Source organism: Bubalus kerabau, chromosome 1, assembly GCF_029407905.1.
Source record: "Bubalus kerabau isolate K-KA32 ecotype Philippines breed swamp buffalo chromosome 1, PCC_UOA_SB_1v2, whole genome shotgun sequence".
NCBI lineage: Eukaryota > Metazoa > Chordata > Mammalia > Artiodactyla > Bovidae > Bubalus > Bubalus kerabau.
The window spans coordinates 234,873,810-234,889,103 of NC_073624.1; the positions used below are offsets into that span (position 1 = coordinate 234,873,810).

The 15,294-nt window shown below is 49.3% G+C and overlaps 1 protein-coding gene across 2 annotated transcripts in view; it reads left to right on the top strand.

The window, feature by feature from the left end:
• Positions 1 to 23: 23 nt before the first annotated feature.
• Positions 24 to 15,294, top strand: part of LARP1 (La ribonucleoprotein 1, translational regulator) — a 61,839-nt gene continuing 46,568 nt past the window's right edge. Inside the window, exon 1 of one of the 2 annotated variants that reach the window (XM_055559735.1) lies at positions 24 to 751. In XM_055559735.1, the coding sequence (XP_055415710.1) occupies positions 313 to 751 (439 nt within the window). In that variant the 5' untranslated portion in view covers positions 24 to 312. The remainder of the gene's footprint in view (positions 752 to 15,294) is intronic. The other variant, XM_055559729.1, reaches the window with a different exon arrangement.

Below are 15,294 nucleotides of genomic sequence, written 5' to 3' on the forward strand. Positions count from 1 at the left end.
AAGCCTGCCAGGCTCGGGGTGGGGGTTCCTTGCGAGGAACGGGCGGGGGGGGACGCGCGCCGAGGAGGCCTGGACCGCAGAGTGGGGGGCCTTCCTCCCCCCCCCCCCCGCCCCGCCAGCGGGCCTTGGATCTACGGCGGCTGCATCCGACCGGGAGGGGGGGCCGCGCCTAGCGTGAACCCCGACCCTTCTCCGCCGGGACTGGGGCCCAGCGCCCCGGAGGAGGGCGTCGCGGGCTCTCTGAGAGCCAAGTTCGAGGCGGGGGAGGCAGCCTCGGGCGCGCCCGGCTTCTCCGGGGGGGCGGGCGCGCAGATGGCCACTCAGGTGGAGCCGCTACTGCCGGGGGGCGCCCCGCTCTTGCAGGCCGAAGATCACGGGGGTCTGGTGAGGAAGAAGCCGCTGCCGCCGCCCGAGGGCAAGGGCGAGCCCGGGGCGAACGACGTCGGAGGCGGAGAGCCGGACGGCGGCACCCGAAGACCTCGGCCGCCCTGCGCCAAGCAGCACAGGGAAGGCACCGGGCAGCTGGAGCGCGAGAGCCCGCGGCCGCCGCAGCCGCCCGGCGCCGAGGGCCTGGCCGTCAGCGACGGGGAGGAGGGCGGCGGCGGCGAGCCGGGCGCTGGCGGAGGAGCTGCTGGAGTCGCGGGCGCCGGGCGCCGAGACTTCGTGGAGGCCCCTCCGCCCAAGGTGAACCCGTGGACTAAGAACGCGCTGCCGCCGGTCCTGGCCACCGTGAACGGACAGTCTCCTCCAGGTGGGTTTCTGTTTGGTATTCCGGGACCGGGGGCCTCTTCCGGGGACATAGGCGTCCCCTCCCCCAGCGGCCTCCAGGGCCCGGGGGTCCGCCACTGGTCGTGGTGACTCGGGGTTTTTGTTTTTTTTTTTTTCCATTATCTCCTGGCTAATTCAGGTCGCCGTGCCCTGCCCCCCCCCCCCCCCCCCCCAGCACACTCGGGAACCTGCCCCTGCCGGAGGGCCCGGCCTCCGGGAGGCTACGGCCACCGCCTGGGCCGCAGCGGTTAGTGGGCAACGGCGTGGTCCCGGCCTATCTCGCGGGGAGAGGGGTGGGCGCTGGTTTCGGTGAAAGGGCCGTCTCCCCCACTACCGCGTGTCGGTGTGAGAGACGGTTTCTTGCCTGAACCTTCCTTGGGAAGCCCCCTCCACCCCCCCGCCCCGTGTTCGTTTTGGTAGCGTTGCTATCGTCCCCGTGTTGTAAATGTTTAATGAGTGTATGTCATAGGCAGCAAAACGCCCGGCGATGAGTGCATACCGACCACACGGATTCGGGATTTAAAAGTTAACAAGTTTGTTCTCGAGTAGATGGTGTTAGGCGGTAGAATGGCCGTGGGCGACGGCTCGAGGGGTCGGTTACGGGGAGAATGGGGAGAAGAGGAAACCCAACGTGTCATTGAATTCGGTGCTTTCCCTCGCCTGATCCCGGGGACCTTCCGCCTTGAGAGGGAGCCGGATGGCGAGTGTGCGGGGCGTCCAGTGAGGGGAAATGTGAGGCTAGTAAGGGGGCTTGCAGCGACGCGAGGGGCGTGTGGCGGCGGGGGAGGGAGTGGCCGGGCCAGGCCGGACGGGCGGGTGACAGTTGGGCGCCATGCGCCGCGCCGCCGGCCCGCGGGCTGCTCGCGGCCGCTCGGCCTGGGCGTTCGGCGGTCGCCGCGGCGCTCGGGGCGGAAGGCGGGTGCGGGCGGCGCGGCCGGGAGTGTGCGTGTGCGCGGGTGTGAGTGCGCGTCCCCCCTTCCCGGCATTCCTCCGCAGCCGGGACAACGTGGTGCCTCCCCGCGCGGTTGGCGGCATGTGACCGCCGAGCGGCGCGCCCTCCCTCTCACTCCTCGACTTCTTTGGGTCCTTTCGGACCCGGCCCCTCGGGGGAGGTGGGTGTGCGGGAAGTCCCAGCGGAGCCTTGTTAGTGGGGGAAGGAGGGTAAGGAATATGGAGTCTCCGCTGGGCCTTCCTTTGCCGAAAATAGATCGTCGCCTTTGGTGGGGGGCGCGCCCGCCCTGCTCCCTTTGCCGGGCCGTAGAGACACCCTGGGGCTGGATTCTTGGGTTCAGGATCTTCTTGCAGTGAGCCGGTATTAAAACCCAATTGGAGCTACTACGATGGCCTGTGGCCATAGCCCTACGGCTTTTTCAGAACTCCTCCCCTTCTGCTTGAGACTGACTGGTTTAACCCATCAAAATGGGGAAAGTTGAAAGGGCAGCTTAATGCTTTCATATTCAAGGGAATAGAATCCCTCGTAGTCCCAGGGAAACCAGAACACCGAATTCTGAAAATGGCATGTTGTAATTTTTATTTCTTTTAAAGATTGCTTCATTTGGGGGAGGGGACCTTTGGCGTTTACTAATAGTACCTCAAACCGTGTTCTCTTCCTTTTGCCCTCCTCCCCTTCCCCCCCTTTTCCTTCCAGAACCCTCTTATGCAAAGGGCAGTGCTGAAATCTCCATTTTCTTGCAAATCTCTCCTGATCCACCCACGGAGGGAGGAAAAGCAATTTGAAGATACTCTTTGGTCCTTCCCCCCTCTTTAAACTCAGAGGGGTATAATCATCCGCAGGAGAGAGCACTCCTCAGAAGTTTAAATGGGGCTACTCTCTCTGGCTGCTGCTGCTCTGCTAATGGTGAACCTGCCTTGTGGGTTTTAAATCAGCCATGACATCAGGTGGTGTTGGATGCCTGAGCTGGCATTTTGTGCAAGTCTAGGGGCCCTTGGTAGGGTGCGTCACCGGGGTTATTGATCGTGGGAAGAAGACAGCTTGGCTGGCATCTCGCCTTTACCTCTGAGTAGAAAAGCCAACTTGCTTTAAGTGCCCAAAGCAAAATTCTAAGTCCGGTAGACTTCCTCTGTTCTTGTTAGGCAAGAAAGTGTCTTGTCTGCTCATTAGTTTTGAACCTTCAGAATAGTTGTCGACAGACAAACTCTGAATTAATCCAGTAGCTTCTCTGTTTAAGCCTGTTGTTAGGGCTTGAATGCTTTTTGAAGGAGAATTTTGTGGTCAGGGTAGATAGTGGCCCTTTCTTTGAAATTTACATGGATCACTAGCCCTTTTCCAGCCCTGATTTTATCTGGATAAGTTTAAATGTGACACCAGTGGAGTGGCAGTGTGGTCTTGGGAAATTTTGTGTTCTGTGATGCATATGTTTTTGGTGCCTCCTAAGTAAGCCAAAAGCTTTCCAAAGCTTGCTGCAAACGCCTATTTTTAGCTTCCCTTTTGGCTCAGATGCTAGTATTTTAGTTAAGAGACACACGCAGTAACTAGTAATAAAAATGTTTTGTGATATCCCCCCTTTCTTGCGGGGTTCTCTGTTCTGGTTTAAGTGTCTGTCTTAGTGGTTTTAAGTTTTGGGATTTGCATTTTGGCTTTTTGTATTTCTCTCCCCTAGAATGTTTTGAAAACATTAAAATTTCTTTTCCTTATCCTAGCCACAAATTTTAAGTATGAGAGAGGCAGGATGTCTCATTTACAAGAAGAAATGAGGGACTTCCGTGATGGTTAAGACTCCCCACTCTCAGTGGAGGGGGCCCAGGTTCAATCCCTGGTCAGGGAACTAGATCCCATGCGCTGCAGTGAAGATCCTGTGTGCGGCAACTAAGACCTAGCACAGCCAATTTTTTTTTTTTTTTTTTTTAATGAAGAAGATAGCAAAGGTTCTGCTGTCAAAACTGCTTGGGTTTGAATGCCAGCTGCTTAGCTGTGCTTCATTGGACAAGATAATTTAACCATTCTGTGCCTCAGCCTCCTTATTATATTCTAGAAATAAAATTATTTATCTGCCTCAAGGGAGCATTGTGAGCATTCACTGTGATGGTATTTAGTCAAGTATTTAGTCTGGTGCCTGGCATGTGTTTGCTGTTATACTGTGTCTGGGAGACTGAAACTTTGGGATTTCCTGGGACTTGTTCTGGGTCTCCGTTTTCTCCACCTGTAAAATTGAGGGGGTTGGAGAATGGTGTATTTTCCTTTTGTGGTATTTTATCAGTACTCCCTGAAATATATGGGATCTGTCTCCTTAAAAGTAGACCTTTGCTTCTCCACAGACATGAAGGACATAGTATGGATAATCTTAAAGGTTGATGATTCAAACAATTGCCTACTTTTACTTTGGAATGTGTTACAACGAATGTTTTTAACATACGTTTTAATTTATCTGCCTTTTGTAAAAATTAGCTTTTGGCAGAGTATACATGTGCTCTTTAGGGCTGTGGGCAAAGGCGAGTCTAACTGAACTAAACATTTGCTGTGTTAAAAGCTTTTTAAAAATCGCTGTGACTGGTATACATGTAGTAAGTAGAGACTTGAGAGTGCATTATCCCCACAAACTTCCAGCACCCCTAGCAGGGAATAAGTGGGTGGATTGTGTGATACTTCTAACTTTGTGTGGTAAGAAAATGAACCATTGCTGTGATCTTTTTCTTTATTTCTCTTTAAAGGAGAGTTGGGGTCAGGGTCTGAGACTTGCATGTTTATATTCTGGGTATCATTTTTTTTTTTCCTGTGTCCCTTTGAAGTACAGCTAACTGGTGGCATGAAATAAAAAAGGATTATAATCCCAGCTAACCCATGGCAACCCCAGGAATCTTGTGCCACACTGAACTGGCCCCAAATAAACCTCCACTCCCAGTCTCCATTTCCTTCCTGCGTTTGGGCCCTTTCCCATCTTCTTCACCCACCAGTCCCACAACTGGCGTACTAGGTGGGGCATTGACGGGGATCTAGGGTATCAGTCAGTCTTCACTACATGAAGACCTAATGGTGTCAGAGCAACTTCAGACCCTGGCTCCTTCCTTCCCCACCACTAGAAGTGGACTGGATGGAATTAAACAGTCTGTAATTTTGAATCCCAACTTTGTTCCTAACTTCCTGTGCAGTCTTGGGTAAATAACTCAGCCTCTCTAAGCCATTGTTCCTTCATCCTCAAAATGGGAATAGTTAATAGTAACTGATTCATAAATATTTAGTGTGATATTTAGCTTAATGTCAAGTATAGAGCATCTAATAAGTGCTAGCTGTAATAAATCATCACCATTATTAGGGGTGTTCATTTTACATGTAATTCTGCTTGTGTCCAACTTTGTGGACATTAGCAACCCCCAAACTCTCTCTGAGCTGGTGTTTCTTCATTTGTAAAATAAGGGAATTGGAATAGGTCTAAATGTCTTTAGTATTTTTAGTATCAAAAGCACTTTTTCTCTGATAAACCCCTTCCCCACAAAAGAAACCAAAGTAGAGCTTTTTGATTTGTTTTTAATTGAGATATACTTGGTTTATAATATTTATGTAATTTTCAGGTATATAGCAGTGATTCACAATTTTTACAAAGCAGAGCTTTTTATATGTGTATGTTTATATCTGCCATTGTAGTTAAGATTTTCAGTTTTGAATCCAAGTTCTGTGAAGGCTAGAGAGGCACTTTTCTGGCTTTAGGAACCTAAGCCAGTTGCTTGGAGGTGTATATCAAAGCAGCCTGTGTAGCAGCCAGGCATTAGGTGCCTTACAGTAAATGTGATAACAGAAAGTACACAGTGCTGTATGTAAAAATTGTGTCTGCCAAATAAAAATTGAACCCACATCTAACAGAATCATAGATCTATGAGGATAGAAGAATACATTAATGGGCCATGAGGTAGCAGTTATTCAGTTTTTGAATGTGAAAAACTACAGGACAGATTATTTTGTTAGTAAATAAGTGGCGTTAAAAAAATAGAGCAAGGACTTCCCTGGTGGCGCAGTGGATAAGACTCCCATCTGCCAATGCAGGGGACACGGGTTCAATCACTGGTCCAGGAAGAGTCCACTACCATGGAGCAACTGAGCCCGTGTGCTCCAACTACTGAAGCCTGTGTGTCATAGAGCCTGGGCTCTGCAGCGAGAGACGCCTGCGCACCGCAGCTAGGGAGTAGCCACTGCTCGCCGAGACTAGAGAAAGGCCACTTGGAGCAACGGAGACATAGCACAGCCATAAATAAATAAATGAATAAAACGAAACTAGTGAATGTAACAGAAATGGACTCACAGAGAACAAACTAGTGGTTACCAGTGGGGAGAGGGGAGGAGGGAAGGGCACCGTGGAGATAGGGGATTAAGAGGTACACAGTTAAGAGATACAAACTATTATGTACAAAATAAGCTACAAGGATGTGTTGTACAAACACGGGGTATAGCCAATATTTTATAATAACCATAATGGAGTTGTTTAGTTGTATTGGAGAAGGAAATGGCAACCCACTCCAGTGTTCTTGCCTGGAGAATCCCAGGGACAGAGGAGCCTAGTGGGCTGCCATCTCTGGGGTCGCACAGAGTTGGACACGACTGATGTGACTTAGCAGCAGCAGTTGCTAAGTAGTGTATGACTCTGTGTGACCCCGTGGACTGTAGTCCACTAGACTCCTTCTGGCCATAGGGTTTCCCAGGCAAGAATACTAGAGTGGGTTGCCGTTTCCTTCTCCAGGGGATTTTCCTGAACCAGGGACCAAACCCACGTCTCCTGCATTGGGAAGTGGGTTCTTTCCCACTGAGCCACCAGGGAAGCCATAAATGGAGTATAACTTCTAAAAATCATGACTCACTATATTCTTCACCTACAACGTATATATAATAATATATATATATTATTGTACATCAGCTTCAATTAAAAAGTAAATAAGCATTTTTAAAAGAGGGAACTGTTATGGATGAAGAGTTGAGACATCAGTCAAATGCCTTGTGTGGATCATATTTGAATCCTGATTCAAACAGGTTATATAAGAAGAAATTTTGAAAGTGTAGATATTAGGAAATTTATTTGTCAAGTGTAATAAGGGCATTATGGTTATTTTTATTTGTTTTAAACTCCATAGCTGGTTATATTGTACACCTTTTGGTGAAGGACTGTTATGTTAGCCTTTATAAATGAGGGCCTAAAGCTCTTTTCCTATAGTTCAGACCACTTTCTGCTCTTGTAAAGAAAGCACACAATCAGGACACCCTCTGAAGGGGAGAAGGGAAGGAGGCCTTCCCCAGGAACCTGTCCCTTGTTCTGGGCAGGGTGTTTGAGTTTTACACTCACTGGGAGATAACGCCTGCTGGGGAGGGAGAGATGCTTTGGAGGTGGTTTGGGGCCCTGGGCAGGTAGGGGGTGGTCTCTTTAGTTCTGAACTCTGAACCTCCCTAGGGGGTGGAATCTCTTGGCTGACCCACTGCCTCTCTGCAGTGGGACCTAGGTTAGAGTAAGCATTTTAGAGCTGTTACTCGGCACTCTTTCCCTCCCAGAGGAAGGGAGAAGAGGTGAAGCAGTGGACCCGAAAACACAAAAACCTCTTTAACATGGAGGGCTTGGCAGATGGGACTGCCCCTGTTTGCAAAATCCAAGACAACCTCAAAGCGGGTGATTAGGGTATTGGGGCCTCCAGAGGGCTCCCAAACCTCCCTCGCTGGTCCGGAGTGATCTAAGGGAGTAGCCAGGAGAGGACAGCCTTACTTGCTGCTAAGTCACTTCAGTCGTGTCCGACTCTGTGCGACCCCATAGACGGCAGCCCACCAAGCTCCCCCGTCCCTGGGATTCTCCAGGCAAGAACACTGGTGTGGGTTGCCATTTCCTTCTCCAGTGCATGAAAGTGAAAAGTGAAAGTGAAGTCGCTCAGTCGTGTCCTACCCTCAGTGACCCCATGGACTGCAGCCTTCCAGGCTCCTCCATCCATGGGATTCTCCAGGCAAGAGTACTGGAGTGGGGTGCCATTGCCTTCTCTGGCCTTCCTTGCTAGAGGTTCATAAAAGAAAATAAATTTTGATACCTGGCTAATAGAAGGACAGGAAACAGGGTGAAGGGGCAAAGGGGTAGGTGATGGGATTTCAATCAGATTGTGCTGTTTCTCTTGTTCACAGAACGGGACTAACCCCTATGCTGAGGTGGTTCCAAGGATCAAATTGATACCTCCTTATGGGGTATCCCAGTTCACGACTTGAAATGTCCCATACAGATGTAAGTGGTTTAGATTCCAGAAGATGCATTCCAAAGCCAGGTTCAATTGACCCTTGAACAATATGGGTTCATGCTGCATGGATCCACTTACACGTAGATTTTTTTTGGTAAATACTCTAGTCCTACGGTCTCTGCTGTTGCAGAACCGCAGATGAGAGCAGCAGCAGATACCTGGCACAGCCTATAAACTTATAAGTGGATTTTTCACTGAGCTAGAGGTTGGTGCCCTAACCCCTGCGTTGTTTGGGGATCAACTGAGTATGTGTCAATAGTTTGTGGTAATTACCCATTCTGAGGGGTTATCCATGCCTTTGCTAAATGAAGATTGATAATTTGGAGTTATCCTAGGGTGTCTCCGGAGAAGGCAATGGCACCCCACTCTAGTACTCTTGACTGGAAAATCCTGTGGATGGAGGAACCTGGTGGGCTGCAGTCCATGGGGTTGCGACTGAGCGACGTCACTTTCACTTTTCACTTTCATGCATTGGAGAAGGAAATGGCAATCCACTCCAGTGTTCTTACCTGGAGAATCCAAGGGATGGGGGAGCCTGGTGGGCTGCCATCTGTGGGGTCGCACAGAGTCGGACACTGAAGTGAGTTAGCAGCAGCAGCAGCAGCAGGGTGTCTCCATGAGGGATTTTCCCAGAATCAGAGGTACAGTCTTGATGGGCTCTTTACCTCTGGCTGCATCTTTGGACTGACAAAGTCTTAGGTGTGAAAAGTAAGGAATCTGGGCTTTTATAATGAACTTTGTAAAACTGTCCACATAAATCTGACGTACAGTGAGAAACTTCACCTACTTTAGTTTGAGGTGTTACTGGTAAACCCAGTTGGAGCCTCTGTCTGAGGCCTGGTGTTCAGGGAACTTGGTATAATCCTCCACATTTGATGTGGTAACCACCTTCCCCTCTGGACATACATTCCAGCAACTCCAGATAGCCTTCTCTTTTCCTTGCCTTTAAATGAAGTTCCAAGCGTTTCAGAGGAACTGAATTCAGTCCCATAGTCGCCGGGAGCCATCTCGATACATGGTCCACCTGAACCCTGTATGGTTTTAGTCTCCCTTTGACATACTAGCTTATTGAAACTCTTGATAACCCCAAGATAAGTAATGGTGATATTGCAGTTATCCTTTGTTAATCTTCTCAGCAGACACTTTTTTTTTAACCCTGCTTCACAGATGAGGAAAGTGAGCCTCAGCAGAGGTTAATAAGTAACTGTCCCCATTGCTCAGACTAAAAACCTTGGGGTCATTCTTACCACCTCTTTTTCTGTCGCCTTATATCTAGTTTACCAGGACATCCTTTTGGCTTCTAAAAACTGTGACCAAAGGTAAACAGGTAACTGAAGTGGGGCTAAAAATACCGCCTCCTGAGCAGATGACAGAGGATAATTGCAATATCACTATTACTTACTTTGGGGTTATCAGGAATTTCAGTGAGCTAGTGTATGTGGAGAGGAGACCAGAACAGGTCAACTGTGACCAAAGGTGAACATTTTTACCACCTCCTCGGCTGCCAGCCTGGTCCACGTACCACTGCTTCTCAGCTGGAAGGTTGCGGAGCCTCTACCTGGTGTCGTGTCACTCCTGCTTTAAGTCCTCTCACAGCTTCTATGCTATGCTATGCTATGCTAAGTCACTTCAGTTGTGTCTGACTCTGTGTGACCCCATAGACGGTAGCCCACCAGGCTCCCCCGTCCCTGGGATTCTCCAGGCAAGAACACTGGAGTGGGTTGCCATTTCCTTCTCCAGTGCATGAAAGTGAAAAGTGAAAGTGAGGTTGCTCAGTCGTGCCTGACTCTTAGCGACCCCATGGACTGCAGCCTACCAGGTTCCTCCATCCATGGGATTTTCCAGGCAAGAGTACAGGAGTGGGGTGCCATTGCCTTCTCTGCACGGCTTCTATAGTGGAGTGAAAATTCAGAGTCCTTAGAGTGTCTTCTTAAGCTGACTCCCCAGACTTCCCCTTGCCCCGACCCTGAGCTCTGACTCCATCTTTCACCACTTTCCCCCTCCAACAACGTGACTCTTTGCTTTTCCTGGAGCATGTTGTGCTTCAGGGCTTGTATTCTTCAGTGCTGTTCCCCCAGATAGCCACGTGGACCACGCCCTCAGTTTCTTTCGGTTCCTGTTCCATTCCCTGGGATGGAGAGGCCTACCCCTACCACCCTGTATTAACTGGCAAACTGCATGCACCTTATGCTGTATCTCATCCCTCTTACCCTGCTTCAGTTTTCTTTTTAGTTTTTATCACTGTTGGATAAGGGTCTTTGGTATTTGACCACTGCTTTATTTCCAACACCTAAACATGCCTGGCACAGAGTAGGCAGCTCAGTGAAGGTTTAATTAGTGAATGAATGGATGAATCTCATACTTTTAGCAGCATCATTCATATTTTGAGTCTGGTGCAGAGGATACCATAGTGAATAATAAAAGTTGTGTTGACAGCACACACATTCTCGATGCAGTATGGAAGATACTGTGTGAGACTGTGGGATTCTTTGGGAGTGCAGCAGGGGGCACCCAGTTCAGTCCAGGTCAGAGTAATTGTTCTGGAGGAGGCAGTGGCTAAACTGAAATGGGAAGGACAGGTGAGAGTTATCTGAGAAAAGACCTGAAAAAAGGACTCATTCTTGGTTGAGGAAAGGCCGAGAGGTTCAGGGAACTGAGTAGCTCCTCGTGGCTGTGGTATAAATTCGATTTTAACTGGAGGGCAGTGGAGAGCTTTAGAAGATTTTAAGTGAGGGTCAGATTTTTGTTTTTGAAAGTTTGCTTTGGCCACGTGGGAGAACCTCTTAGGTTAAGAATAGGTGATTTGGGGTTTCCTGTCTCATCCTGTGGGGCAAGGTTCCCAGATTAGAAGGGAGCAGACTTCTGAGACATTGCTGAAGTATAGGTGTAGGACAGTTACCGGTTGTCATCCTTCAAGGATGGGGAGCAACTCCAGCGTATGGGATTTCTCTGACCTTTCAGAAGGCCAGCTTAGTTGGAATGCAGTTGCTGGTGACTGGCCCAGGCTGAGTCCACACTTGAGCCAAGAGCCCTATCTTGCTTGCACTACTGCAGCTGTTTAGGCGGGAAGAGGAGGCGGTGGCCCTGGAAGTAGTGGCGGAGGGACAGGCTTCCATACAGGAGTCCCCACCTCCACCTGGGAAAAGACCTATGTAGGGGACTTCCTAGATTCCACAGCTAGACTGTCTGCCACCAGCCTCTGTGCAGCTTGGCTTGGTGGGCTTTGCCACACATAGCTACGGGCACAAGGTTTTCTTCCCATCAGAGCCACCTCCTTTCAGCTGAATTCGAGCCGTTTTTACACCTGAGCTAACAGTGGGTTTACGTAGGCAATCTGAGTTTCTGAGAACAGTGGGCTTTTGAGAGCCAGGCTTACCCTGACTTGTGGCCAGTTATCAACTCTGTTCCTAATGCTCTGCACAAAGGGGCTTAGATGTCCTTATCTCCCTTTTAGAGGAGGAGTATTTACAGCTGGAAGGGACCCTGGAGGTCCTTGAATCTAACTAAACCATTCGTTTACAGGTTAGGTACTTCCGGCCCAGAAAGGAAATAGAGTTGCTCAAGGTCACAGTCAGTTCAGAGTAGGGCTGAGACTTGAACCCAAGTCTCTTTGCTCCTATTCCGGTTTTGTTTTCACTCCTCTGGAGGAAGAAGTAGAGCGCTGACTTTGTAGTTACCCAGTTTGAGTTAAGCCCAATCACCTACCGAGTGAGTGCCCTCGGATAGATCGGTAACTTCTGGCTTCAGCAAATGGAGTTATAACTGGAGTACCTGCGTCCTAGGATCACAGAGTGTGCACCAGGTGAAGGCGAGTGCTCGGCTGAAGCCTGACAAATAACAAGTGATGACTGCTCTAAGAGTGTTGACGGTTCCTCTTTTGAGGTCTTGAATTTGACCCAGGTCTTCAATTTGCTAACAGAGGTCAAATGCTAAGTCTTCTGTCTTCCTGGGTCCTGTCTCCCCCTCATCCCTGCTGCTTGTCCTGGGGATACACAGGAAGGCAGCCCATATCGCTTAGAGCCAGCCCTTCCTACCTGCCCTAGGCTGGTACACAACTTCATAGTGGAGGGGAATTTAAGGAGTCCCTGGGGGCTATAATCCTGCCATGAGAAGCCCACGTTGTGGCACTTGGGAGTGCCCTAGTGGTAGAGTGTTGGTGAGAGGACAGCTCAGGTGCTTTGCAGTGAAACCCTCCCGCTCCATCTTTGGTATCTTTCTGCAGCTTTGGATTTGTTTGAGGGAGTGGAAGTCTCTTTGCTTTTCCTGTTCTTTATATATCTTTACCGTGATAGTGGCTCAGACGGTAAAGCGTCTGTCTACAGTGTGGGAGACCCGGGTTCAATCCCTGGGTCGGGAAGATCCTCTGGAGAAGGAAACGGCAATCCACTCCAGTACTATTGCCTGGAAAATCCCATGGACAGAGGAGCCTTGTAGGCTACAGTCCATGGGGTCGCAAAGAGTCGGACATAACTGAGCGACTTCACTTACTTACTTACTTACAGTGATATGAGGGAGAGAGGCCAATTATGTGGGTGGAATAACCTAGTTTGGGTTCTGTCCGCAGTGGAGCTGAGTGTAGGGGGCAGAGTTTGGCCCTGGTGAGAGCCCCTTTGGCCATGGTGAGAGCCCTCTGGATGCTACTTCTGGGGAGTGGGAGCGAGACAGGAAATTAGGAACACACGGAGGCGGCTGCTTACTGTGACGCATGCCCCTTACTGTGAAGAGGGGATGGTTGAGAGACTAGGATAGTTTTTCCCAGACCATCAAAGCTTGGGGTGGGTGGCAGTGCGGTTGTTCTAAAGTACAGCATTTGAACAGACCTGCTTCAAGTGGCCCTACAGGTAAAGCTCTGATGGCAGGTGGGAGGTGGAGGGTCAGTAGGTTTTGACTCTGGTCAAGTAGTAACTTTCAGCAGTGCCCTCAATGGATTCAGCTGCTGCTGTAGGTCCTGGGTTCCCTGTCATGGGGATAGAACTTAAAGAGTTTGGATGGCAGTTTGCTGTAGGGTTCTGCAGCTGTAAATTGGCAAAGTACTTTTCTAGATTGATTCATTCTGAAAATTTTTGAGCACTTGTTAGGTGTCAGGCTCCAGAATTCAGGGGTAAACAAGACACAAAAGCCATGATGGGACTTTTGTCTTGAAAGGTAGAAGTTACACGTGTTTATTCACTCTGCTTACCACCTCATATCCAGTTCAGCCTCCTAACAGAGTTTGATTACCCTTCCATTTAAAAACAATTTAAGCATCTGTGTTTTAAAATCAAGAAAATGTATCTGGAAACCTAGAGATTTTTTGGTTTTTCTTTTGAAACTTAAACTCTGAATATACCCCCCCCAAAAAAAAATAAATGAATTGTCTACTTTAAATGAGTCAATAGCATGGAATGTGAATTATATCAATAAAACTGTTAAGGAAAAAAATGAGAAGACCTGGCCACACTGAACCTCTGTTCCTTTATGACGCACACATCCAGCGGCAGGATCTAGCTTCCTTTAGTCTAGGTCACCTGTGTGAGGCCTGTGGGCTCAGACTCTGTGTATTTTATCATACAAGGGAGAGGGGACAGCAGTCTGTCCAACCCACAAGCTGAGGCATATGCTTATTGGAGAATCAGAGAGGAGAGGGAAGAGTTCACAGGCAGGAATTGCAGTCCTGGAGGGGGTCTTCTTATCCACCTTTCTGAGGAAGAGTGGATATGATGGGAGACAGGACACTCTGGGCATTTTGGCCTGAGGGCTCAGGGCAGAAAGAGAAAGCTTTCTGAATGCTGAAGAGTGGGCTTGCCAAGGAAACATGGTTATGTTAGGCCCCGTTGAGACTTCACTCCCTTTCCAGCATCTTTGAAATGGGTGTAGCATCCTTGGTAACATTCTCCAAGGCCCCTTCTAGCTCAGATACTCTTTGGGTATGAGAGCAGCTAAGGCAGATGTTACTGCCTGGCTAGAGGCCTTGTGCCTGCCTATTCATGATCCTACTCTTTGGGCAGTGAAACTAAAGCTCACAGGAGCACTGAATTCACTCTGGGGCAACTGACACTGAAAAGAAGCTTCTCTGCGGCAGTGGTGGGTGTGAGCCCTGTAGGATAGGGCAGGAGAATTGGGGACCAGCTTTCTAGTCCCAGAGGTTTGACTCATGCGCTGAGGCACCTTGGGCAGCTGACTGAACCTCTTTGGACTTCCTTTCCCTTTTCTGTAAATGAAAGCGGTCTAGCCAAAAGACTTTTCAAAGTCCTTTCCCACAGGATTAAGTTCTGTGTATCAAACTGGAGGTTAGGTCTCTGGTTTGAGAAAGATTTTATCTGATGGGGATTGCTTTCCCCCACATGATTGGACCAGCTTTAGAGTGTCATCCCCAAGATCTTGCCCAGGGCTGTGGGATTCTTCTGCTTAGGCATTCATTCTGCCCTAGGCTCTTGGGGAGTTCTGGGCCAGGGGGAGTGCCCCCATCAGTGTGCACACAGTGGTGGCCCATCCTTGGCAGGAATGTTGTTGAGAAGATCCTGACGTCCTGAACCTGGTTAGATGGGGCAGTTGCTAAGACTCCCCTTCTGGCCTTGAGGCTGAGCCTGGTGGAGGCCACAGTGCAAGTATCAACCAGTTCAGTGAGACAGTAAACCAGCCCATCTCCAGAGATTGTCTTTTTTTATTTAGTGTGTATGTGTGCGTGTGTGACACAATTAGCAGACATTTTACGGTAAGCAGGTGTGATTTTGAGAATCACATTAGACTGTGATTTCCTCCCGTAGATATTTGGTAAGTTTTGACTCTCAGATTGTATATGTCTTCCTCACATACAGTGCCATTTCACTGTCATATGCCTGTCCACAACCTTTACTCTGGAATTATGTCCTGGCAGATCAGACAAGCATCATATGCCGCTCATTTGCCACAGAGGGTTTCAGATATCCCGTTTTAATTCGTGGCCCACCCTGGGGGCCTCCGGGCTTTCCTCAGAATATGAGCTCCTGCTCCACTTTCACCTGTTGCTCAGCACTGGGGCACCACTGGCCCCTGAAAAGGGTGGGGGGAATCCCGGAAAGGATACCTGGGAAGGGAGGCCCCTTCCTGGGGGAAGGGAACACCTGGATGCTGTTCCCCCTTTAATTTGGGGAAGTCAGGGGGGCCTGCCAAGGTGCATGGGCTAGAGGGGTGGATAGGGAAAGAGATTGTCTCTTTTTAAAAGAATTTTAAAGAGGTTTATTTGAGCCCAAATTGACACTGTAGCCTGGAACTGTTAACTGTTTTGAGGGGAGGGAGGTTTTGGCAACTAGGCATGCAGGATCTTAGTTCCCTGACCAGGGATTGAACCCATGCCTT